The sequence below is a fragment of the Pristiophorus japonicus genome, chromosome 4 (assembly GCF_044704955.1).
Source record: "Pristiophorus japonicus isolate sPriJap1 chromosome 4, sPriJap1.hap1, whole genome shotgun sequence".
Taxonomy (NCBI): Eukaryota; Metazoa; Chordata; class Chondrichthyes; family Pristiophoridae; genus Pristiophorus; species Pristiophorus japonicus.
In genome coordinates this window covers 285,547,714-285,566,400 of record NC_091980.1, presented here as the reverse complement: position 1 = coordinate 285,566,400, position 18,687 = coordinate 285,547,714, and the positions used below count along the sequence as shown (strand labels likewise).

General features: G+C 43.5%; 1 protein-coding gene across 1 annotated transcript in view; it reads left to right on the top strand.

Moving 5' to 3' along the window:
* Positions 1-18,687, top strand: part of LOC139262374 (protein phosphatase 1 regulatory subunit 37) — a 374,617-nt gene that overhangs the window by 139,061 nt on the left and 216,869 nt on the right. The window contains exons 8-10 of the mRNA XM_070877559.1: positions 5,071-5,221; positions 5,897-6,052; positions 9,058-9,170. Of these exons, the coding sequence (XP_070733660.1) occupies positions 5,071-5,221; positions 5,897-6,052; positions 9,058-9,170 (420 nt within the window). The remainder of the gene's footprint in view (positions 1-5,070; positions 5,222-5,896; positions 6,053-9,057; positions 9,171-18,687) is intronic.

Sequence of the window (18,687 nt, the reverse complement as noted above, 5' to 3'; positions counted from 1 at the left end):
CTTATCAGTAGAAATTCATGAGTTATTTCGTAGAATGTTTTTGGTAGCACTTGCCATGTGAATGCAATTTTATTTTTATTTAATACCACTCAACTACATGCTCATCTATTTCACCAACCCCTATTCAAATTAATTTCTGATCCATTTCTGACCCGCCCACAGCATTGAGATTGATCTGGTCGAAGCCACCAATAACACCCTGTGTGACTGTAACTGTGGTTCGCTGTTCCCCACTCCCACAATCCTCGGTAATCTCTCTTTGACACTGTTCACTAGTCCATTCTCTTCCACTTTCTTTCCTTCATGTCCACTAAGTTGGTGCTTTTATTTGTGGTTCCACTCTTATCGATATCAACACAGTCACTACGTTTTCTCAGATGGTTTCTTTTGCCGTGCTCAAATGATCATCCCTGGTCTGCCCTCGTGCTGCATCCTCAGATTCCTCCACTTTGTTATTTATATTCTACCCATTAGTAACATCATTCATAAGTACAGGGTCAGCTTCCATGCACACTATGTTTACCAAACTCCATCTCTCTACCATTGACTCCAGGGCTCTTGCTGTACTATCAGGCTGCTTGTTGAAATTTCCTCCAGGTCAGCTTCAACAAGACCAAAGCCACCTTGCTAGGCTCTAACACGCACTTACGTGCTTTGGCTCTGATTCCATTATGCTCTCTCGTTTCATGCTCAGACTGAACCCAGTGCAAGACTGCCTAATTCCACTTCTGGAATATTGCCCGGTTAAGCCCTTACCTCCTCCTCCTTGCTGTTGAAATCTTTATTCCCTTTCATCACCTCAAGCATCAATGTCTTTAATACTCTCCTCACCAGCTTCTCCACCTTCACAACCTTCAGCAATCTGATTGTCTCCTGCACAAAGTCCCACAATGAATTTCCAAACAATTACATTTCAAGATCATTCTCATCCTAGTCCATCCACAACCTTGTCCCATCCTACCTGGAAATCTCCAAATCTATATTGCAGCCCACAACCGCTGTTCCTCTGAGTCTGGGTTATTTCTTGTTCCCAGCTCCCTCTCTCTACCGTCTTGGCGTGGGCAACATTTCAACTATGACACTGCTGACCTTTGGAATCATCTTCCAAATCATAGCTTTCCTGCCTTCGAAAGCTTCCTGGTCCATCAATCTCCCTTGCTGCCATCTCGGCCTGAGTCAGCAAGTGAGGAAACGTGACTTGCCACTTGACCCCGAGCTTAGCTTTGTCCTCCGCTCTCACTCAATTACTAAAGATGCTTTCTTCCATCTATCTCAGATATCTCACACAGTATTCACACATATTGTGAAATCGTGAGTAGTTTTTTTTAATATTCATTCATGGGATGTGGATGTCGATGGTAAGGCCAGCATTTATTGCCCATCCCTAATTGCCTTCGAGAAGGTGGTGGTGATCCGCCTTCTTGAATTCAACTGAATGGCTTTCAGAGGGCAGTTAAGTGTCTATGGGCTAGAACCTCCACTTTTGTGCTTGTCGCCCAAAAATGAGCGTTATTTCCGGCGTGGGTGGCAAAAAAGGGTTTTCAGATCGTCGGCTTCTCGCCCATTCTCAAAACACTTAAATTACATTTTTGAAAATGGACGTTACCGCGAGCGATATCAAATGGGCGGTAGCGTTAATTTTTTTTGACTTTCTGCCGCAAAATGTGGCCGTCCTTAGCAACGGCACAGCAACGCTTGATTCCCGTGATTCTGTAGGTCAAGGCTTACGATGACATGTGCAGAAGAGGAGACAGAGAGAGAGGGAGCTCAGAGGGACTGAAGGCGTGGCTGGGTGTGGTATGGCTGCTTTGGGAGGAAGGAGAGAGACTTTAGATGTTCACAGAAAGTAGTCAAACAAAAAGTAGCTGTTACCAGCCACATATTTGACGGAATTTGCCCTATAATGGAGGGAGAGGAGGAGGCATCACAGCACGCTGTGGAGACTGATGCTGGAGAGAGCAGTGAGGTGGGAGAGGAGCACATTGGAGGCTGCAAAAGAGCCAGGAGGTTCTCGGACGAGGCAAATGCCTCCCTCCTGCAGGAGGTCGAGTCACACTGGGGTGATTTGACACAGTGAGGGCGTGGGAAGCCCAACGCAAAGGCCTACCAGAGGACATGGACCGAGATAGCAGAGGTGGTCTCGTCGGCGATCAACGAGGTGCGTGAGAGCAACCAATGCCGCAAACGATAGAACGACCTTGTGGGATCCGCAAGAGTAAGTATTACATTAATTTATATGTACTTATGTATTTATATAATTTGATTTGTAACAGTTATGAGTGACTATCAGCAGATGTGAGGTCTTGCACTTTTACCAGGAATGTTTTACTCAAAGCCTGTACGTCCTTCGGTAAAGAATAATAATAATCATATTAATCATGGTTACATCTGTCTGTTATGTGTTGTATCAGTCTCTATGACAGTACCTAGCAATGATATCACGCAATGATCTAATGCCATGTCGTCCTGTCACCTTTTACAGAAGAAGCTATCGACGATGAGGTCTGTGCAGAGGCGAACAGGTGGGGGGGCCACCAGTCCCCAGCGACATCACAGAGATGGAGGAGCAAGTGCTAGCACTTGTGGGGAAGCACCCCTGGACAGCTACGGATGCATCTGCAGACCTGAAGTGATGCCACGTGAGTAAATCTTACACCATTGCGTGATGTAAAGTCAATAGATGCACACCAACTCATATCCGAACAATCATATATGATAGATGATTTCTAAAAGTGTCATAGAAATAATGCTGGCCTAATGAAAATCATTGCAACGTACAATGTGTTGATGGTCATGAAATAGGATGTCTGCGATGATTTTGAGAGCGGCGATGCTTTTGTCGTGCATATGCTGTGTGTAGCGCTGGACTCACCTTGTCACCTTGGCACTCCATTCTCCTCTAATAACCTCATTTGTGTCTTGCAGCTCAGCCAGCAGCGCGGCCCCAGGCAAGGCCACAGAAATCAAAAGGTGGGGGCGTGGGGCAGGAGTCGGCAGACGATTCTACTACATCTGGTGCTGAGGAGCTCCGATTGTCGCCCATCAATCCACTGGGTCTGTTCTTGATGGATGAGAGCGCGGACTTCGAAGAACCTGCATTGCCACACTCCAGAATCCATTCCACCCCAAGGCCATCTAGTAGTCCTCTGGTCATTCCCGCCTCCACTCTGGAGGTGCCGGCCCCACGCACCTCTCCACAGGGCATCCCATTTGTCCCCAGGATGGCGCCGACCCCACGGAGGCCTTGTAGATACGGCAGGTCTGTTCCATGAGCGCGACATGACAGCAGATAGATGGTACAGTTGTCCAGGAGGACTATAGACATTGGTGACCACCTCATCGAAGCATTAGGGGACATATCCCGACACCTGGCCACCATGACCGAGTACATTCCGTGCATGGCGGAGTCCCTGGATGCGATAGCCAGGAACACTGCTGTCACAGGCCTCCCAGTGGTCCCCGAGCACGGTACTCCATCCCTAGGTTACGCACCACCACTGCGAACGACAGATGAGAGCAAGGACCAAGATCCTGCTTTTGCCATAAGACAATGTTGCCCCTTCAGCGCCTCCTGTTCTCGTACCTGTCTAACCAACGCATCTGCCTTCGTTCCCCCCCCACTGAGGCACTGCCTAAAGAACTCCTCGGCCAGGCGCCATGGAGCAAGGAGGGGAAGGGGTACAGGTGGGGAGAAGAAGGGGAGGGGGGAAGGAAAGTGAGGTGCATGTGTGCAGGTGATGGCTGTGTTATATCTCCATCTGTGTGTATGCAATTTGTTGCAATGTATGGGGGCTGGGGACCACGCTCCTGCTTTGCCTTTGTATTCTGTCTTGTTGGACATGTTGAACATGTGATTTATGTCAATGGTGGAAAAAGTGGGTTGTGGGCGGGGGTTGGGTGTTATTGACTGTGATACTTATGATTTCAGACCAATGTTGGTATTAAACTTTTGTTATTGAACATAACCTTGTTGTGCATTGTCTCAGATAGCTGGACCGTTACCCACTGGTGATTCCTTACCATGAAAGGATTAAATACAACTTAACATCAATCATCGTAAACTTTAACTGGCACCAAGGTGATGGGCACCATTGATGTCTGAGCTGCACACACACAGCAGTGTGACAGCATTGTCACTCACATCAGCGCTCTTTCAGTCAAATCTTTCCAATATCAGCTCCTCATGTAGGAATGGGATTTAACAAATGCCAGCCACACCGCTGGCATTCATTCTGGTTAGTTCCACTTTTTGTGGGCGGTGTTTTGAGCGAGCGATATTGTGGGTGATATGTGTGTGAGGTGGAGATGGACCATCTCCATGCCGCTAGTTTGGGTAAATATGCTCTTTGCAACAAAAAACAGTGGGCGGGTATTAATTTTGAATCTCGGCGTTAATTCCGTGTGGAAAATAATGCTGGGTGATATTATCGATGTTGAATTCGCCCACTCTGCTGATTCAAAAAATGAGCGGGGGGTGATATTTTTTCTTGGCGTTAAGCCCATTGGGAAAATAACGCTCGGCGATAAGTCTTCTAAAAATGCCCGTCTGTTTCCATTTTGTGCCAGAATGGGTGATATATGGGCGATATACGTCACTTCAGCGGTAAAATGGGCGTTAAGTGGGCGTTAAGCATGCAAAAAAAGTGGAAGTTCTAGCCCAAGCACATTGCTGTGGGTCTGGAGTCACATACAGGCCAAACCAAGTAAGGACAGCAGATTTCCTTCCCTAAAGGACATTGGCGAACCTGCTGGGTGTTCGCGACAATCCAGTAGTTTCATGGATACCATTACTGGTGATAGCTTTTTATTCCAAATTTATTTCATTGCATTTAAATTCCCCAGTTGCCATGGTGGGATTTGAATTTGCGTCCCGAGATCATTAGTCCAAGGTTACTAATCTGCAACATAACCACTAAGCTACCGTACTCGGTATGCCTGTGATTTCCTGATTATGCCTGGTTGGCAGGTGAGGCCCCCTGCCAATTGCGGGCACATATAAAATCGTACAACACAAAACTTGTGAGTTCCATTTTGCCACCTTAAATAAACAGGCTGTTTTCCTTTCCCCAGAGTAGCAGCTTGCAGGAGTTTGAGGCATCTGGAATCCCCTTGACGGAGCACACCGCGTGCTTTGTGGCACAAGGCCTGAGGTTTAACAGTCATCTGAGGGTATTACGTTTGGATAATGCCAGTTTGAGCGGCCGTCCGCTGATGCTGCTAGGTGAGTTTTTCCTCCCTTCTTGTTCTGAATGCCGAGCAGGATGAAACAGTGGGCTCCTGTGAGAAGAGGGCATTTAGATCTGGCACAGAAGAATGGTGCCCAGGTTGGGACTCTGGTTGAACACAAGGTAATTCCTGTACTTAGTCTTTGATGCGGGACGGAGTGCTTGATATTGATACTGAGTGCAAAGAAAATAACATTCTTGTTTTGGGGCTTGGGGGAAAGGATGCTCAGGTAGGGGAGATGTATCACAGATATAGATATAAATCAAACAAAATGCTGAGGATTAGACTTCAAATCAAATCAAATCATAAAAACAAATTACTTCTAGAGTTAGCAAAGTATTTTAATTACTGTTTTTTTAATATGACTGGAATCTCAGTAAAGACAAAGTAGAACATTAAGGAGTATAATTAACCTCAGTAATTCACTACTTAGTGTGTTCACGTAAAATTCTTTGTTGCTATTTTAATGCAATTGTTAACCCATGGGTTAATGACTCCATTAGAAATATGCACAAAGGAATTTTATGTGATTATATTACGCAATGCACTATCCAAGGAGATTAAACCCCCTGAGAGTTGAAGTTGGTGCCCAGACATTTTGAGCATTCATTTTCATATTTTACTATTTTTGTCCAGTTGAATCCGTTGTTTCCTCTCTGACTTTCTACAGTTTCTGCCCTGAATATGAATCAAATGCTACAGGAACTTTACTTGGCAGACAATAACCTGAACAGTGTTCAAGACTCCATGTACCTGCGAGAGATGCTGGAATCTAACTGTACCATAAGGCTGTTGGACCTTAAGAACAATTGTATCTTCAATACAGGTAACTAGCAGTGGTACACTATAAGATAAATCTTAACAACTGATAGATGATTCATCTCTTATCTCATCTCCAAATTTTCCTTCTGTAGCAACTTATTGGGGTGAATTTTATTGCTTGGGAAAGGATGAAACTTCTGTCCACCACTCTGTAAAGCTGATCCGTTTTCCTGGATTGGGCTCATTGGTTGTGCAGGGCAGCCTTCCGGCAGGATTACCACTGTCAATAAACAGCTGTGGAATTGAGTAATTGTGTCAGCCATGGCTCAGTGTGTAGCACCCTCACGTCCGAGTCAGAAGGTTTTGGGTCCAACTCCCACTCCAGAGACTTGAGCAGAAAAATCTGGACTGACACTCCAGTGCAATACTGAAGTCGCCGAGAGCATGCAGAAAGCGAGCGCAGGCAGCGGAAGGAGCGTGCGGCAAACCAGACTCCCCACCCACACTTTCCTTCAATGACTGTCTGTCCCATCTGTGACAGAGACTGTAATTCCCGTATTGGACTGTACAGTCATCTGAGAACTCACTTTTAGAGTGGAAGCAAGTCTTCCTCGATTTCGAGGGACTGTCTATGATGATGATGTAGTACTGAGAGAGCACTGCGCTTTCAGAGGTGCTATCTTTCAAATGAGACAATAAACTGAGGCTCCGTTTGCTCTTTCATGTGGATGTAAAAGATCCCATGGCAGTATTTCGAAGAGCAGCAGGAGAGTTATCCCCAATGTTCCCCCTAAATTTCATGGGCGGGTGCAGATCCTTTAACCGGCTGCGTGGCCTATTCAAACTTTCGTGCATGCACAAAATTTTACACTGGAAAAACCAGTCGCGAGCTGCGTGGCTGCACAGCTTAGGGGGAACATTAGTTCTTCCCGGTGTCCTGGCCAATATTTATCCCTCAACCAACACCACTAAAACAAAATAGATTATAGAAACATAGAAACATAGAAAATAGGTGCAGGCTTAGGCCATTCGGCCCTTCGAGCCTGCACCACCATTCAATATGATCATGGCTGATCATGCAACTTCAGTACCCCATTCCTGCTTTCTCTCCATACCCCTTGATCCCTTTAGCTGTAAGGGCCACATCTAACTCCCTTTTGAATATATCTAACAAACTGGCCTCAACAACTTTCTCTGGTAGAGAATTCCACAGGTTAACAATTCTCTGAGTGAAGAAGTTTCTCCTCATCTCGGTCCTGAATGGCTTACCCCTTATCCTTCGACTGTGACCCCTGGTTCTGGACTTCCCCAACATCGGGAACATTCTTCCTGCATCTAACCTGTCCAATCCCGTCAGATTTTATATGTTTCTATGAGATGCCCTCTCATTCTTCTAAATTCCAGTGAATATAAGCCTAGTCGATCCAGTCTTTCTTCATATGTCCGTCCTGTCATCCCGGGCATCAGTCTGGTGAACCTTCACTGCACTCCCTCAATTTCAAGAATGTCCTTCCTCAGATTAGGAGACCAAAACTGTACACAATATTGAAGGTGTATATTATAATGGTGATCGTTATCTTGGTCATCATCACTTGCCGTTTGTGGAAGCTTGCTGTGCGCAAATTAGCTGCTGCGTTCCCTACATTACAACAGTGTCTACACTTCAAAAGTAGTTAATTGGCTGTAAAGCGCTTTGGTATGCCCTGAGCTCATGAAAAGTGCTCTAGAAATACAAGTCTGTCTTTTATTTCCATGTTGCTGCAGCGAGGCCACGACTGTAGAACCCTCGGCCTACTTCCTCAAATGGAACACAGATAGTATAGTAATTGATCAGGACTTGCATCAAATTCCATCTGAAGTGCTGCCTAGATTATGTGCTTAAGTCTCTGGAGTGGGACTTGAATATACAGCCTTCTAAGTCTGTGATAAGAGTGCTACCACTGAGGCAAGGCTGACAGTTGATGCATTCCTTCCTTTGGTGCTTTAGCATTGATTCTTCATCTCTTTTCCTTGGTGGCCTTGTGCTGTGCCTGTGTCTGTATTTTCCAGTGGGTTGAAATTCTACATGCACTATTTGTGGCACACGCGTTAATGTGCTTGAGTGAAACACCTGGGAGGAATATATAGCTGTGATGATTGATCCCTCATGGACTAGTGAGACCTGTGTAGCAGCCTGCACTTTGTGACACCTTTGTGAATATATCAATTTTAAGATCTCTAATTTGAAGCTGGGAATAATAAAACAGATGAAGGGTCATCGATCTGAAACGTTAACCCTGTTTTTCTCTCCACAGATGCTGCCTGACCCGCTGAGATTTCCAGCATTTTTTGTTTTTATTTCAGATTCCAGCATCCACAGTAATTTTCTTTTGTATTAATAAAAATGAATGCTGTTAAGCAATGCCTCGATTTTTAAATTCTCATCCTTGTTTTCAAATCCCTCCATGGATTCACCCCTCCTCTGTAACCTCCTCTAGCCCTACAATCCTTCTAGTTATCTGCAGTCCTCCAATTCTGGCCTCTTGAGCATCCTCGATTTTAATTGCTCCATCATTGACAACTGTGCCTTCAGCTACCAAGGCCCTAGGCTCTGGAAATCCCTCCTGAAACTCTCCACCTCTTAGCTCTATTTCCTCTTTTAAGTAGCTCCTAAAAACCTACGTCTTTGACCAAACTTTTGGGCATCTGCCCCAATATTCTCCTTATGTGGCTTGGTGTCAAATTCTGTTTGATAATTCTCCTGTGAAGCACCTTGGAATGTTTTAAAGGCGCTATTTAAATACAAGCTGTTGCTTTTGCTGTCACTAACACGCAGCCCGAATGGAAATGAGCTGGAGTTTCAAAATCACGGGGACAATTTCCCACTGGAATGGGCGCCTGACCATCATTCTCTCGGTTGATCACCCAAAAGCCAAAACAGACCCCCCCTTTGCACTTCCAATCTCTCTGTTTTGTGCATCCACACGCTAATATTTCACAGTCACTCAGCACTGGGTCAGGACATCTTGTGCAAGATCTGAAAACAACATAAAGGTTACATGAGGGTTGACTAGTTGAATCTGTTTCTAGGACTGGAAGACATCTGTAAAGGTCTTAGAAGACAGAAGCAAGGACTGAAAACACTTATACTTTGGAACAACAAACTGACACACAAAGGGATGAGTCACCTAGCTGCCATTCTAGTAAGTTAATTGGTGTAACAATAGCAGTAGTATTGTGCAGTATATAATAGATTTGCTTATTGGTTGAGATGCTTGCTGTAGCTTCAGTTTTAAAGTTTGAATTTTGATTCTCAGGATTAGCTGAAATCAAACCCATTATGATGATGAAGAGATTTATATCAATTTCTAATGTGTTTCACTCTGTAGGGTAGATGCAGAGAGGAGTTTCCCCTCATGGGGGAATCTAGAACTCGGAGGCATAATTTCAAAATAAGGGGTTGTCCATTTAAAACGGAGATGAGGAGGAATTTCTTCTCTCAGAGGGTCGTGAATGTTTGGAATTCTCCGCCCCAGAGACCTATAGAGGCTGAGTCATTGAATATATTTAAGGTGGAGATAGACAGATTTTTGAGTGATAAGAGAGTCAAGGGTTATGGGAGAGGGCAGGGAAGTGGAGTTGAGGACAAGATCAGATCAGCCATGATCTTATTGTATGGCGGAGCAGGCTCGAGGGGTCAAATGGCCTACTCCTGTTCCTATTTCTTATGTTCTTATGTTATTATTCTCATGGATAAAGGAGGTATGACAGACCTTCTGAGGGGCGAGCAGTGAGTGGCAGTATATAGCGAAACTAAGCCGATGGTTGATATTCCCTTTTGTTAATAAAATATGCCATGAAGGACAGACCATTCCTTCTTTGCTGAGCTAATAATGTCACGAGGCTCTCTCTTTGAATTTCCCACAACATACCTTTAACGTAGCAATGCAACAAATGCACTTATACAGGGGAGATGGGGAGGAATTCAGATGGAGCAGTGATTGGGAGAAGAGTTAAGGCAAGTGACCAAAGGTGAGGAAGTAGTTTTTGTGGAGCCTTTTGAAAGTGGGGAGAGATGAAGCAAAGGGGAAGGGCATTTCAGAGAGTTGTCTGCTGGAGGCTTGGGCAACAATGGTGAAGCAGGGGAATGGGTGCATAGTAGTCCAGACTGAGAAGAGCAGAAGGCATGAGCTGGGATAGAAAGAACTGGGGCAGTGTAGAAGCTGGGCGGAGCAAGGCCATGAAGAGATTTATAGACGAAGACAAGGATTTTAAAGTAAATGTTCAGAGAAATCAGTGGAGGACAGTGAGGAGAGGTGATAGATGAGTGGAATTTAGGGTGGAACAGGACGTTTATAGTGGAACTCCACAAACCAGCAACGACAGTACATTATAATGAGATTCTAGAATCCTGAAGTCTACTATGTTGTAGGTAATATAGTCGGAGAAGCAATCTTGCAGGAATTGAAAAGACAATTGGATGTTATGAGGAACCAGAGTTATTGTCAAAATGGAAATACTATGATGGTCCAAATGGCCTTCCTCGTCCATATTTATCGAGTGATCTTGTAAATTTAAAATTCTCTTTCTAAATTTTGTTTTAAACAGCATATTGGATTTTTCCTCAATAGAGTAACAACTGGAAGTGAACATCTGGCTGTCTTCCAGATTCAAGCTTGGGTTTGGAAATCCTAAATTTCAGGTTTTTGTGAAACCAAAGATCTGATACATATCCAGTCTTCTTCAATGAATCTTTAAGTTCTGCCATTGAAAACTTACTTAAAGAAAATAATTAATTTGATGTTTTTTACATTACCTTCTAGTTGGTTACCTTTGTGAAAAGGTTACCTTTCTTCGACAGTATTCACATCCGTATGACTTGCATTGATTGTAGTAGATACTGCAGCACAAAGTCGTCACAAGTACTTTGAAAATTTGAAACTTACAATGGCTCAAAATTTCCTGTAACCAGTCAATGAAAGGTGCCCACCTTAGTTAGACTTGCTCTTGCCAGTTTAATTTCCATGACATTTTGTGTGGCAAGTTGCTGGAAGTGCGAGATGGAAATGGCGTGGCGCCCTCTACAGGGCATCTGGAATCTGAGTGAACAGGGCAAGAAACTGTGTATCTCTTTAATTAATTAGATTGAAGGATTGTGAAATGAAGAGTGCATGGTCTGAACAAGGAAGTGTAAATTAGAGTGGGTGAATTCAATGTCAAAAGTTGCAAAAAGAGAAATAAATAGAGGGGAAGAAAGAATGGATTAAGGGAGATAGAAAAAAAGAGACAAAAAGAAAAAGTAAAAAGAAACAAAAATTAAAATCTGAAGAAATGAGACTCCACACTTGTAATAGTTAATTTTCAGTGCCAGAGAAATTAAGTGGCAGTAATTAACACTTATCATGTTGTTAAAAGGGTACTTTGACTTGATTTAACTTTCTGTGGCAAGTTTACTTTGTACCGACAGTGCAAGTGCAGGAACTTCTTGCTGTTCAATCTATTTGAATGGGGAGAACAGACAGCGAGATGCCACTTTTGCAAAGCTAACAGCAGAGTGCTGTATCATCAGCAACTTCTCGATTTCTGGGTTTACCTGCACATTTGTCCTCACCTGAAGTTGCTGTGGCATTTGCACTTAAATAACGGCACGCGCTATAAGCTGCAATAAGAGTCCCAACAATTTGTTTTCATTATATCTTTTTAATACCCTCTGAAATCTCTGAACGGAATAAAAGTGTTTTCATTCTATTTCCGCTTAATTACAGAAAATGGTTAGCTATATTTTTCCTTCATGAATTTCTCCAGTTTTTATTGAATGCCCCTCTATTCATAAATGTTTATTTCTTTCTACTTACTTGTGTGCTTCAGCATTGATCCACTCCCAATCTAACTAGTTTCAAAATCTGCAGAAATTTAAGCGCAATAAAGCACAATCAAATGGCAATGTATTCATTCTTTGAACATCTTGTAGTAACTTCCTTGCATTTCCTTTATGAATAATTGGACAAATGCCGATATTCTAATGCTAGTTCTGTAGATTGTAGATACTTGTTTGATCTCCCCATTCGCTCCAGCTGATTGATTAATCACACAACCTGCTTCTTTTCAAAAAAAAGCCTCTGGTTCTGACCTCATGCAATTAAACAGTAAGTACTGTAATTTTGGTGATATCGCCACTGCCAGAAAGTAACTCATCAACGATATATTGGAAGAACCCCCCGCTGCTACTCGACATTCATGTAGAAGCTCTGACAGTATCCGCTCCCCAGCTAAAAATATTCATTGATAAGGTAAAAACGACCATGTAATCTGACAATACATAAGGTGGAAGGGAGACAGATTAAAGACCCAGTGCTGATTTTTTTTAACATGAAATTGCAAGGCTTGCACATAGAAACACAAAATAAGAGCAGCCCTCTTCCGTGCGGGTGCCATTTCCCTGTGAAGATTTTGATTAAATAATACATGCTTCATATAAAAGCGTCAAAGGCCAACCTTGTACTATGTGATTAGGAGAGATAAGCAGACATTCTTAAAGCTGTGATTATTGTAATTAGCTCGCAGTGTCAATTGAGTTCAAACGATGACACTTGTAAAGTGTTACTAAGGCATTTATTATCCTTATAAACAGTTATGCCTTCTGCTTCTCGTGCAAAAGCCAGACAAGACTCTTCGTATTATTAAAGAATCCTTTTTAAGCATATCAATTTTTTAAGCATATCAATTTTTTTCTAATAACATTTCTTCTGTTCTAATGGGGGCTGGAAGTTCGCGCCCCCGTGTGTAGCTCGGACTGATAATAACCTTAATATCTCGCCTACATGTGTGAACTTTAGAAAGATATTAACCATAATAAAAATATAACAAAGGCAAAAGTCTGATAAAGTTGAAAGGAAAAGAAAAATATCAGTTCTTTACACCTGAGTGCATGTGAAAAAAGAAGCAATACTTGCATTTATATAGCACTTTAACCACATTGTCAAAAGGTCTCAAAGTGCTTCATACAATGATTTTATTTTAAGGTTATTCTTGAAATGTAGACTAACTGATTGCGTTTTTGTAGACAAATCATTGTTATTTTGTGGAGTTGAAAAAAGCCAGGAACAACTTGCTCTGAAAGTCCAGTTGAACGTCTTGCATACCGACAGTAGGTAAATTGATGCTGCAGCACACGTGGTATCTACTGTAGTGTTGTGATCTATTCTCAAGGTCACTCTGGGTTTTGCGTGCTGATTCCCAGGTGCAATATGCATAAGAAAGTATTGAACAAGAATGGGTCATTCACCATTTGAAATCTACTCCTTTTAATGTAACAGGTATCATTTAAATTAACTTGGATTCTCCCTCACTTCAGATGGTTTTAGTTTTGCACTTATTCTGTTTCAGGAAAGGAGAACGTTTCTTTCCTCTGGTTGGGGTGTCACTGACAAGGCATCATCAATTTAAGTTGTCTCTAAGAGAATGAGGAAAGAGGTTAGGAGAAATTTCTTTGTGCAGAGTTGCGGGAGCAAAGAATGCTTTGACATAGAGAGCAGTTGAGTGAAACATAGAAACATAGAAAAAAGTTGCAGGAGTAGGCCATTTGGCCCTTTGAGCCTGCACCGCCATTCAATAAGATCATGGCTGATCATTCACCTCAGTACCCCTTTCCTGCTTTCTCTCCATACCCCTTGATCCCTTTAGCCGTAAGGGCCATATCTAACTCCCTCTTGAATATATCCAATGAACTGGCATCAACACTCTCTGCAGTAGGGAATTCCACAGGTTAACAACTCTCTGAGTGAAGAAATTTCTCCTATCTCAGTCCTAAATGGCTTACCCCTTATCCTTAGACTATGTCCCCTGGTTCTGGACTTCCCCAACATTGGAAACATTCTTCCTGCATCTAACCTGGCCAGTCCCATCAGAATTTTATATGTTTCTATGAGATCCCCTCTCAGCCTTCTAAACTCCAGTGAATACAGGCCCAGTCAATCCAGTCTCTCCTCATATGTCAGTCCTGCCATCCCGGGAATCAGTCTGGTGAACCTTCGCTGCACTCCCTCAATAGCAAGAACATCCTTCCTCAGATTAGGAGACCAAAACTGAACATAATATTCCAGGTGAGGCCTCACTAAGGCCCTGTACAACTTCAGTAAGACCTCCTTGCTCCTATACTCAAATCCCCTAGCTATGAAGGCCAACATACCATTTGCCTTCTTCACCGCCTGCTGTACCTGCATGCCAACTTTCAATGACTGCATGCCAACTTTCAATGACTGATTTATCATGACAGCCAGTTCTCAGAGCACTGCCTTTTCCTAATCTGCCACCATTCAGATAATATTCTGTCTTTGTGTTTTTGCCCCCAAAGTGGATAACCTCACATTTATCCACATTATACTGCATCTGCCATGTGTTTGCCCACTCACCCTGCAGCCTTTTAGCGTCCTCCTCACAGCTCACACCGCCACTCAGCTTAGTGTCATCTGAAAACTTGGATATATTACACTCAATTCCCTCATCCAAATCATTAATGTATATTTTAAATAGCTGGGGACCCAGCACTGAGCCCTGTGGCACCCCACTAGTCACTGCCTGCCATTCTGAAAAGGACCCTTTTATCCCGACTCTCTGCTTCCTGTCTGCCAACCAGTTCTCTCTCCACGTCAGTACATTACCCCCAATACCATATGCTTTAATTTTGTACACCAATCTCTTGTGTGGGACCTTGTCAAAAGCCTTTTGAAAGTCCAAATACACCACATCCACTGGTTCTCCCTTGTCCACTCTACCAGTTACATCCTCAAAAAATTCTAGAAGATTTGTCAAGCAGGATTTCCCTTTCATAAATCCATGCTGACTTGGACTGATCCCGTCACTGCTTTCCAAATGTGCTGCTATTTCATCTTTAATAATTGATTCCAACATTTTCCCTACTACTGATGTCAGGCTAACCGGTCTATAATTACCCATTTTCTCTCTCCCTCCTTTCTTAAAAAGTGGTGTTACATTAGCTACCCTCCAGTCCATATGAAACGATCCAGATTCGATAGACTGTTGGAAAATGATCACCAATGCATCCACTATTTCTTGGGCTACTTCCTTAAGTACTCTGTGATGCAGACTATCAGGCCCCGGGGATTTATCGGCCTTCAATCCCATCAATTTCCCTAACACAATTTCCCGCCAAATAAGGATTTCCTTCAGTTCCTCCTTCTCACTAGACCCTTGGTCCCCGAGTATTTCTGAAGGTTATTTGTGTCTTCGTTAGTGAAGACAGAACCAAAGTATTTGTTTAACTGGTCCGCCATTTCTTTGTTCCCCACTATAAATTTACCTGAATCTGACTGTTTGTTTTCACTAATCTTTTTCTCTTCACATATCTATAGAAGTTTTTGCAGTCAGTTTTTATGTTCCCAGCAAGCTTCCTCTCATATTTTATTTTGAGAGACCATTGCATCCTTCAGTGGAAAATGGATATATGTTTGAAGCAGATGACCATATCGGGCTAACAAGAAAGAGAATGTGGCAATAGGATTCATTTTGGATTTCTCTAGCAAAGAGTCAGCACAGACATGAAGGGCTGAGTGGCTTCCTTCTTTGGTTCTGTGTGTGAATGACCCCATGGATTGCTCTCCAGTTTTTAGTTGGCAACTTGGAAGCCGGTCTCTGTGGAGCTCCCCTATATAATGAGAAAGATCCAGAATGCAAATGTGGGACCAACTCCCTGCATTTACTTTGTACAAACTATACTCTCTTAATTCCAATCTATATTTTTGTGTGTCTATGATCTAGTTGGTTTCCAGAACCTCATCTACTTTACACTACGAAGTGCAGTCAACAGAGGCAGAGATTATGGATCTGAATTTCAATCGCTGCTTCGTACACACTCCTAGAAGTGCAACGGAAGATTCTGCCCACCATTTCGATGTTCCTGGTGAGTCCTGTTTAGAGTTGAATCCGTCTGCCCCAAACATGGCCCATGATGTGGACAGGAGTTTGGCTGGGGGAGAAAATTCCAGGCTGGAACTTTCCTCAACCCTGTCGTCAGTCACGCTGTGTGGCAGGTACGGTGGGATGAATAAAACATGCTGGCTTGCTCAGCAGCCTAAGTGGAGCCCACTGGGGGATACCGGCCTGGATCCTGGAAGAAAAGAGCTAGCATCTGGAAGAGATTGGATCCTGAAAAGAAACTTGGGCCGGGGTGCTGGATGAAGAACGTTGGACTTCCCACCACCACCTCTCCTGCTCCCCCTGCTCCGGTGGACATCCAAGATGTGGCCATAGTGCTGCAGGTGGCCGCCAGTTTCATGTTAATTAGGAACCCTCCCCATGACCTCTAGACTCCAGAGCATTGGCGGTTCCTGACATTTATAATGAAGGCCCATGGATTTTTGGTCCCTGAGAATCTACCTATCACTGCACATCTATAGTGTAAAATCTCCTTTATTTAATGGAGGTGTACAACCACAGATAAAAATTCCAAGAAGGTAAACATCTCTGAAGTTTCCCATTGGCACCTGAAGGATCAATCCAATCCAACCAATTACCGCCCCATCAGTCTACTCTCATTCATGAGCAAAGTGATGGAAGGTGTCATCGACAGTGCTATCAAGCACATACTTACTCACTAATAACCTGCTCACTGATGCCCAGATTGGGTTCCGCCAGGACCACTTGGTTCCAGACCTCATTACAGCCTTGGTCCAAACATGGACAAAAGAGCTGAATTCCAGAGGTGAGGTGACAGTGACTGCCCTTGAAATCAAGGCAGCATTTGACCAAGTGTGGCATCAAGGAGCCCGAGTAAAACTGAAGTCAATGGGAATCAGGAGGAAAACTCTCCATTGGCTGGAGTCATATCTAGCACAAAAGAAGATGGGTGTGGTGGTTGGAGGCCAATCATCACAGCCCCAGTACATTGCTGCAGGAATTCCTCCAAGCAGTATCCTAGGCCCATCCATCTTCAGCTGCTTCATCAATGACCTTCCTTCCATCATGAGATCAGAAGGGGATGATCGCTAATGATTGCACGGTATTCAGTTCCATTCGTATCTCCTCTGATAATGAAGCAGTCCATGCCCGCATGTAGCAAGACCTGGATGACATTGAGGCTAGTGATGATCAATGGCAAGTAACATTTGTGCCACACAAGAGCCAGGCAATGACTATCTCCAACAAGAGCGAGTCTACCCACCACCCCTTGATATTCAACAGAATTACCTTCACCGGATTTCCCCACCATCAACATCCTGGGGATCACCATTGACCAGAAACTCATTGTCTCACCTCCTGATTTCCCAAAGCCTTTCCTCCATCGACAAGGCACAAGTCAGGAGTGTGATGCAATACTCTCCACTTGCCTGGATGAGTGCAGCTCCAACAACACTCAAGAAGCTGGACACCATCCAGGACAAAGCAGCTCGCTTGATTGGCACCCCATCCACCACCGTAAACATTCACTCCCTCCACCACTGACACACCATGGCTGCAGTGTGTACCATCTATAAGATGCACTACAACAACTCGCCAAAATTTCTTCAACAGCACCTTCCAAACCTGTGAACTCTACCACCTAGAAGGACAAGAGCAGCAGGCGCATGGGAACACCATCACCTCCAAGTTCCCCTCCAAGTCACACACCATCCTGACTTGGAAATATATCGCTGTTCCTTCATTGTTGCTGGCACAAAATTATAGAACTCCCTCCCTAACAGCATTGTAGGAATATCTTCACCATGGAGACTGCACCGGTTCAAGAAGGCGGCTCACCATCACCTTCTCAAGGGCAATTAGGGATGGGCAATAAATGCATGGCCTTACCAGCGATGCTCATATCCTAGGAACGAATAAAAAAAAAGGTTATGAAGCTGGAGCTACAAGATATCAGACTAACACTACAATCTACCCTAATGGAAGAATTGGATACAGTGGAAGCACTGGAAGGGAAGCTGGATTGCTCAGATAAAAATTTACACTTTTGACCTTGAGTTTTGCTCTCCTCCTTTCACTATTCGCATGAATATAAAGTGAAGAAAGTTGTGAAATGTATAAAGACACTGGGACTAGTGAGAGGCTTGCCATGGAAATGGGTGACTCGAACTTCCAATCAGTGACATTCAAATATGATACTTAATGTGCCTGTGCTCTATTCCCGTTGCACTATTTTTACACAGAAGCTGACACATTTATTTTAAAAATAGCAGTCCATTTTCCCGCTTCTCTGTTTTATGATGTGACTGCACTTGGTTCTAAGGTATCATTAGAGCAAAGAAACAGAATTACAACCATGATTCCATCCTTACTCCACCCCTGATCTGATTCTGTCCATTCTGCACGCCCCTCTTCCCGACCATTTTGCTTAGTACAAGGCCGAAAGACTGCAATGCTAACTTTAAAACAACTGTCTTGGTACCTGTTTTACAACTGCTGAGCACCCTATTTACGTGTACGTCTGAGTAAACTATGTCCTCACTTCAGTCTCTTCACAGGTGTAACTCTACATACAAGTTCAAGCAAACCGTCTGCAGGGCGACATTTACCTATATTTAAGTTTGCACTGCTGTGTTTTCCTGTTTGTATAATTAGCACGCGTACAGCATCCCACCAATATAGATCACATGCAGCAGATGTGCTCAATTAAGACTTTATGAGAATTTGTTTAACAAATAAGTCAAATAACGAGCAAAAGGGAATGAAACATTGTTTTCCATCAGCTGGAATATGGCACATTATTAG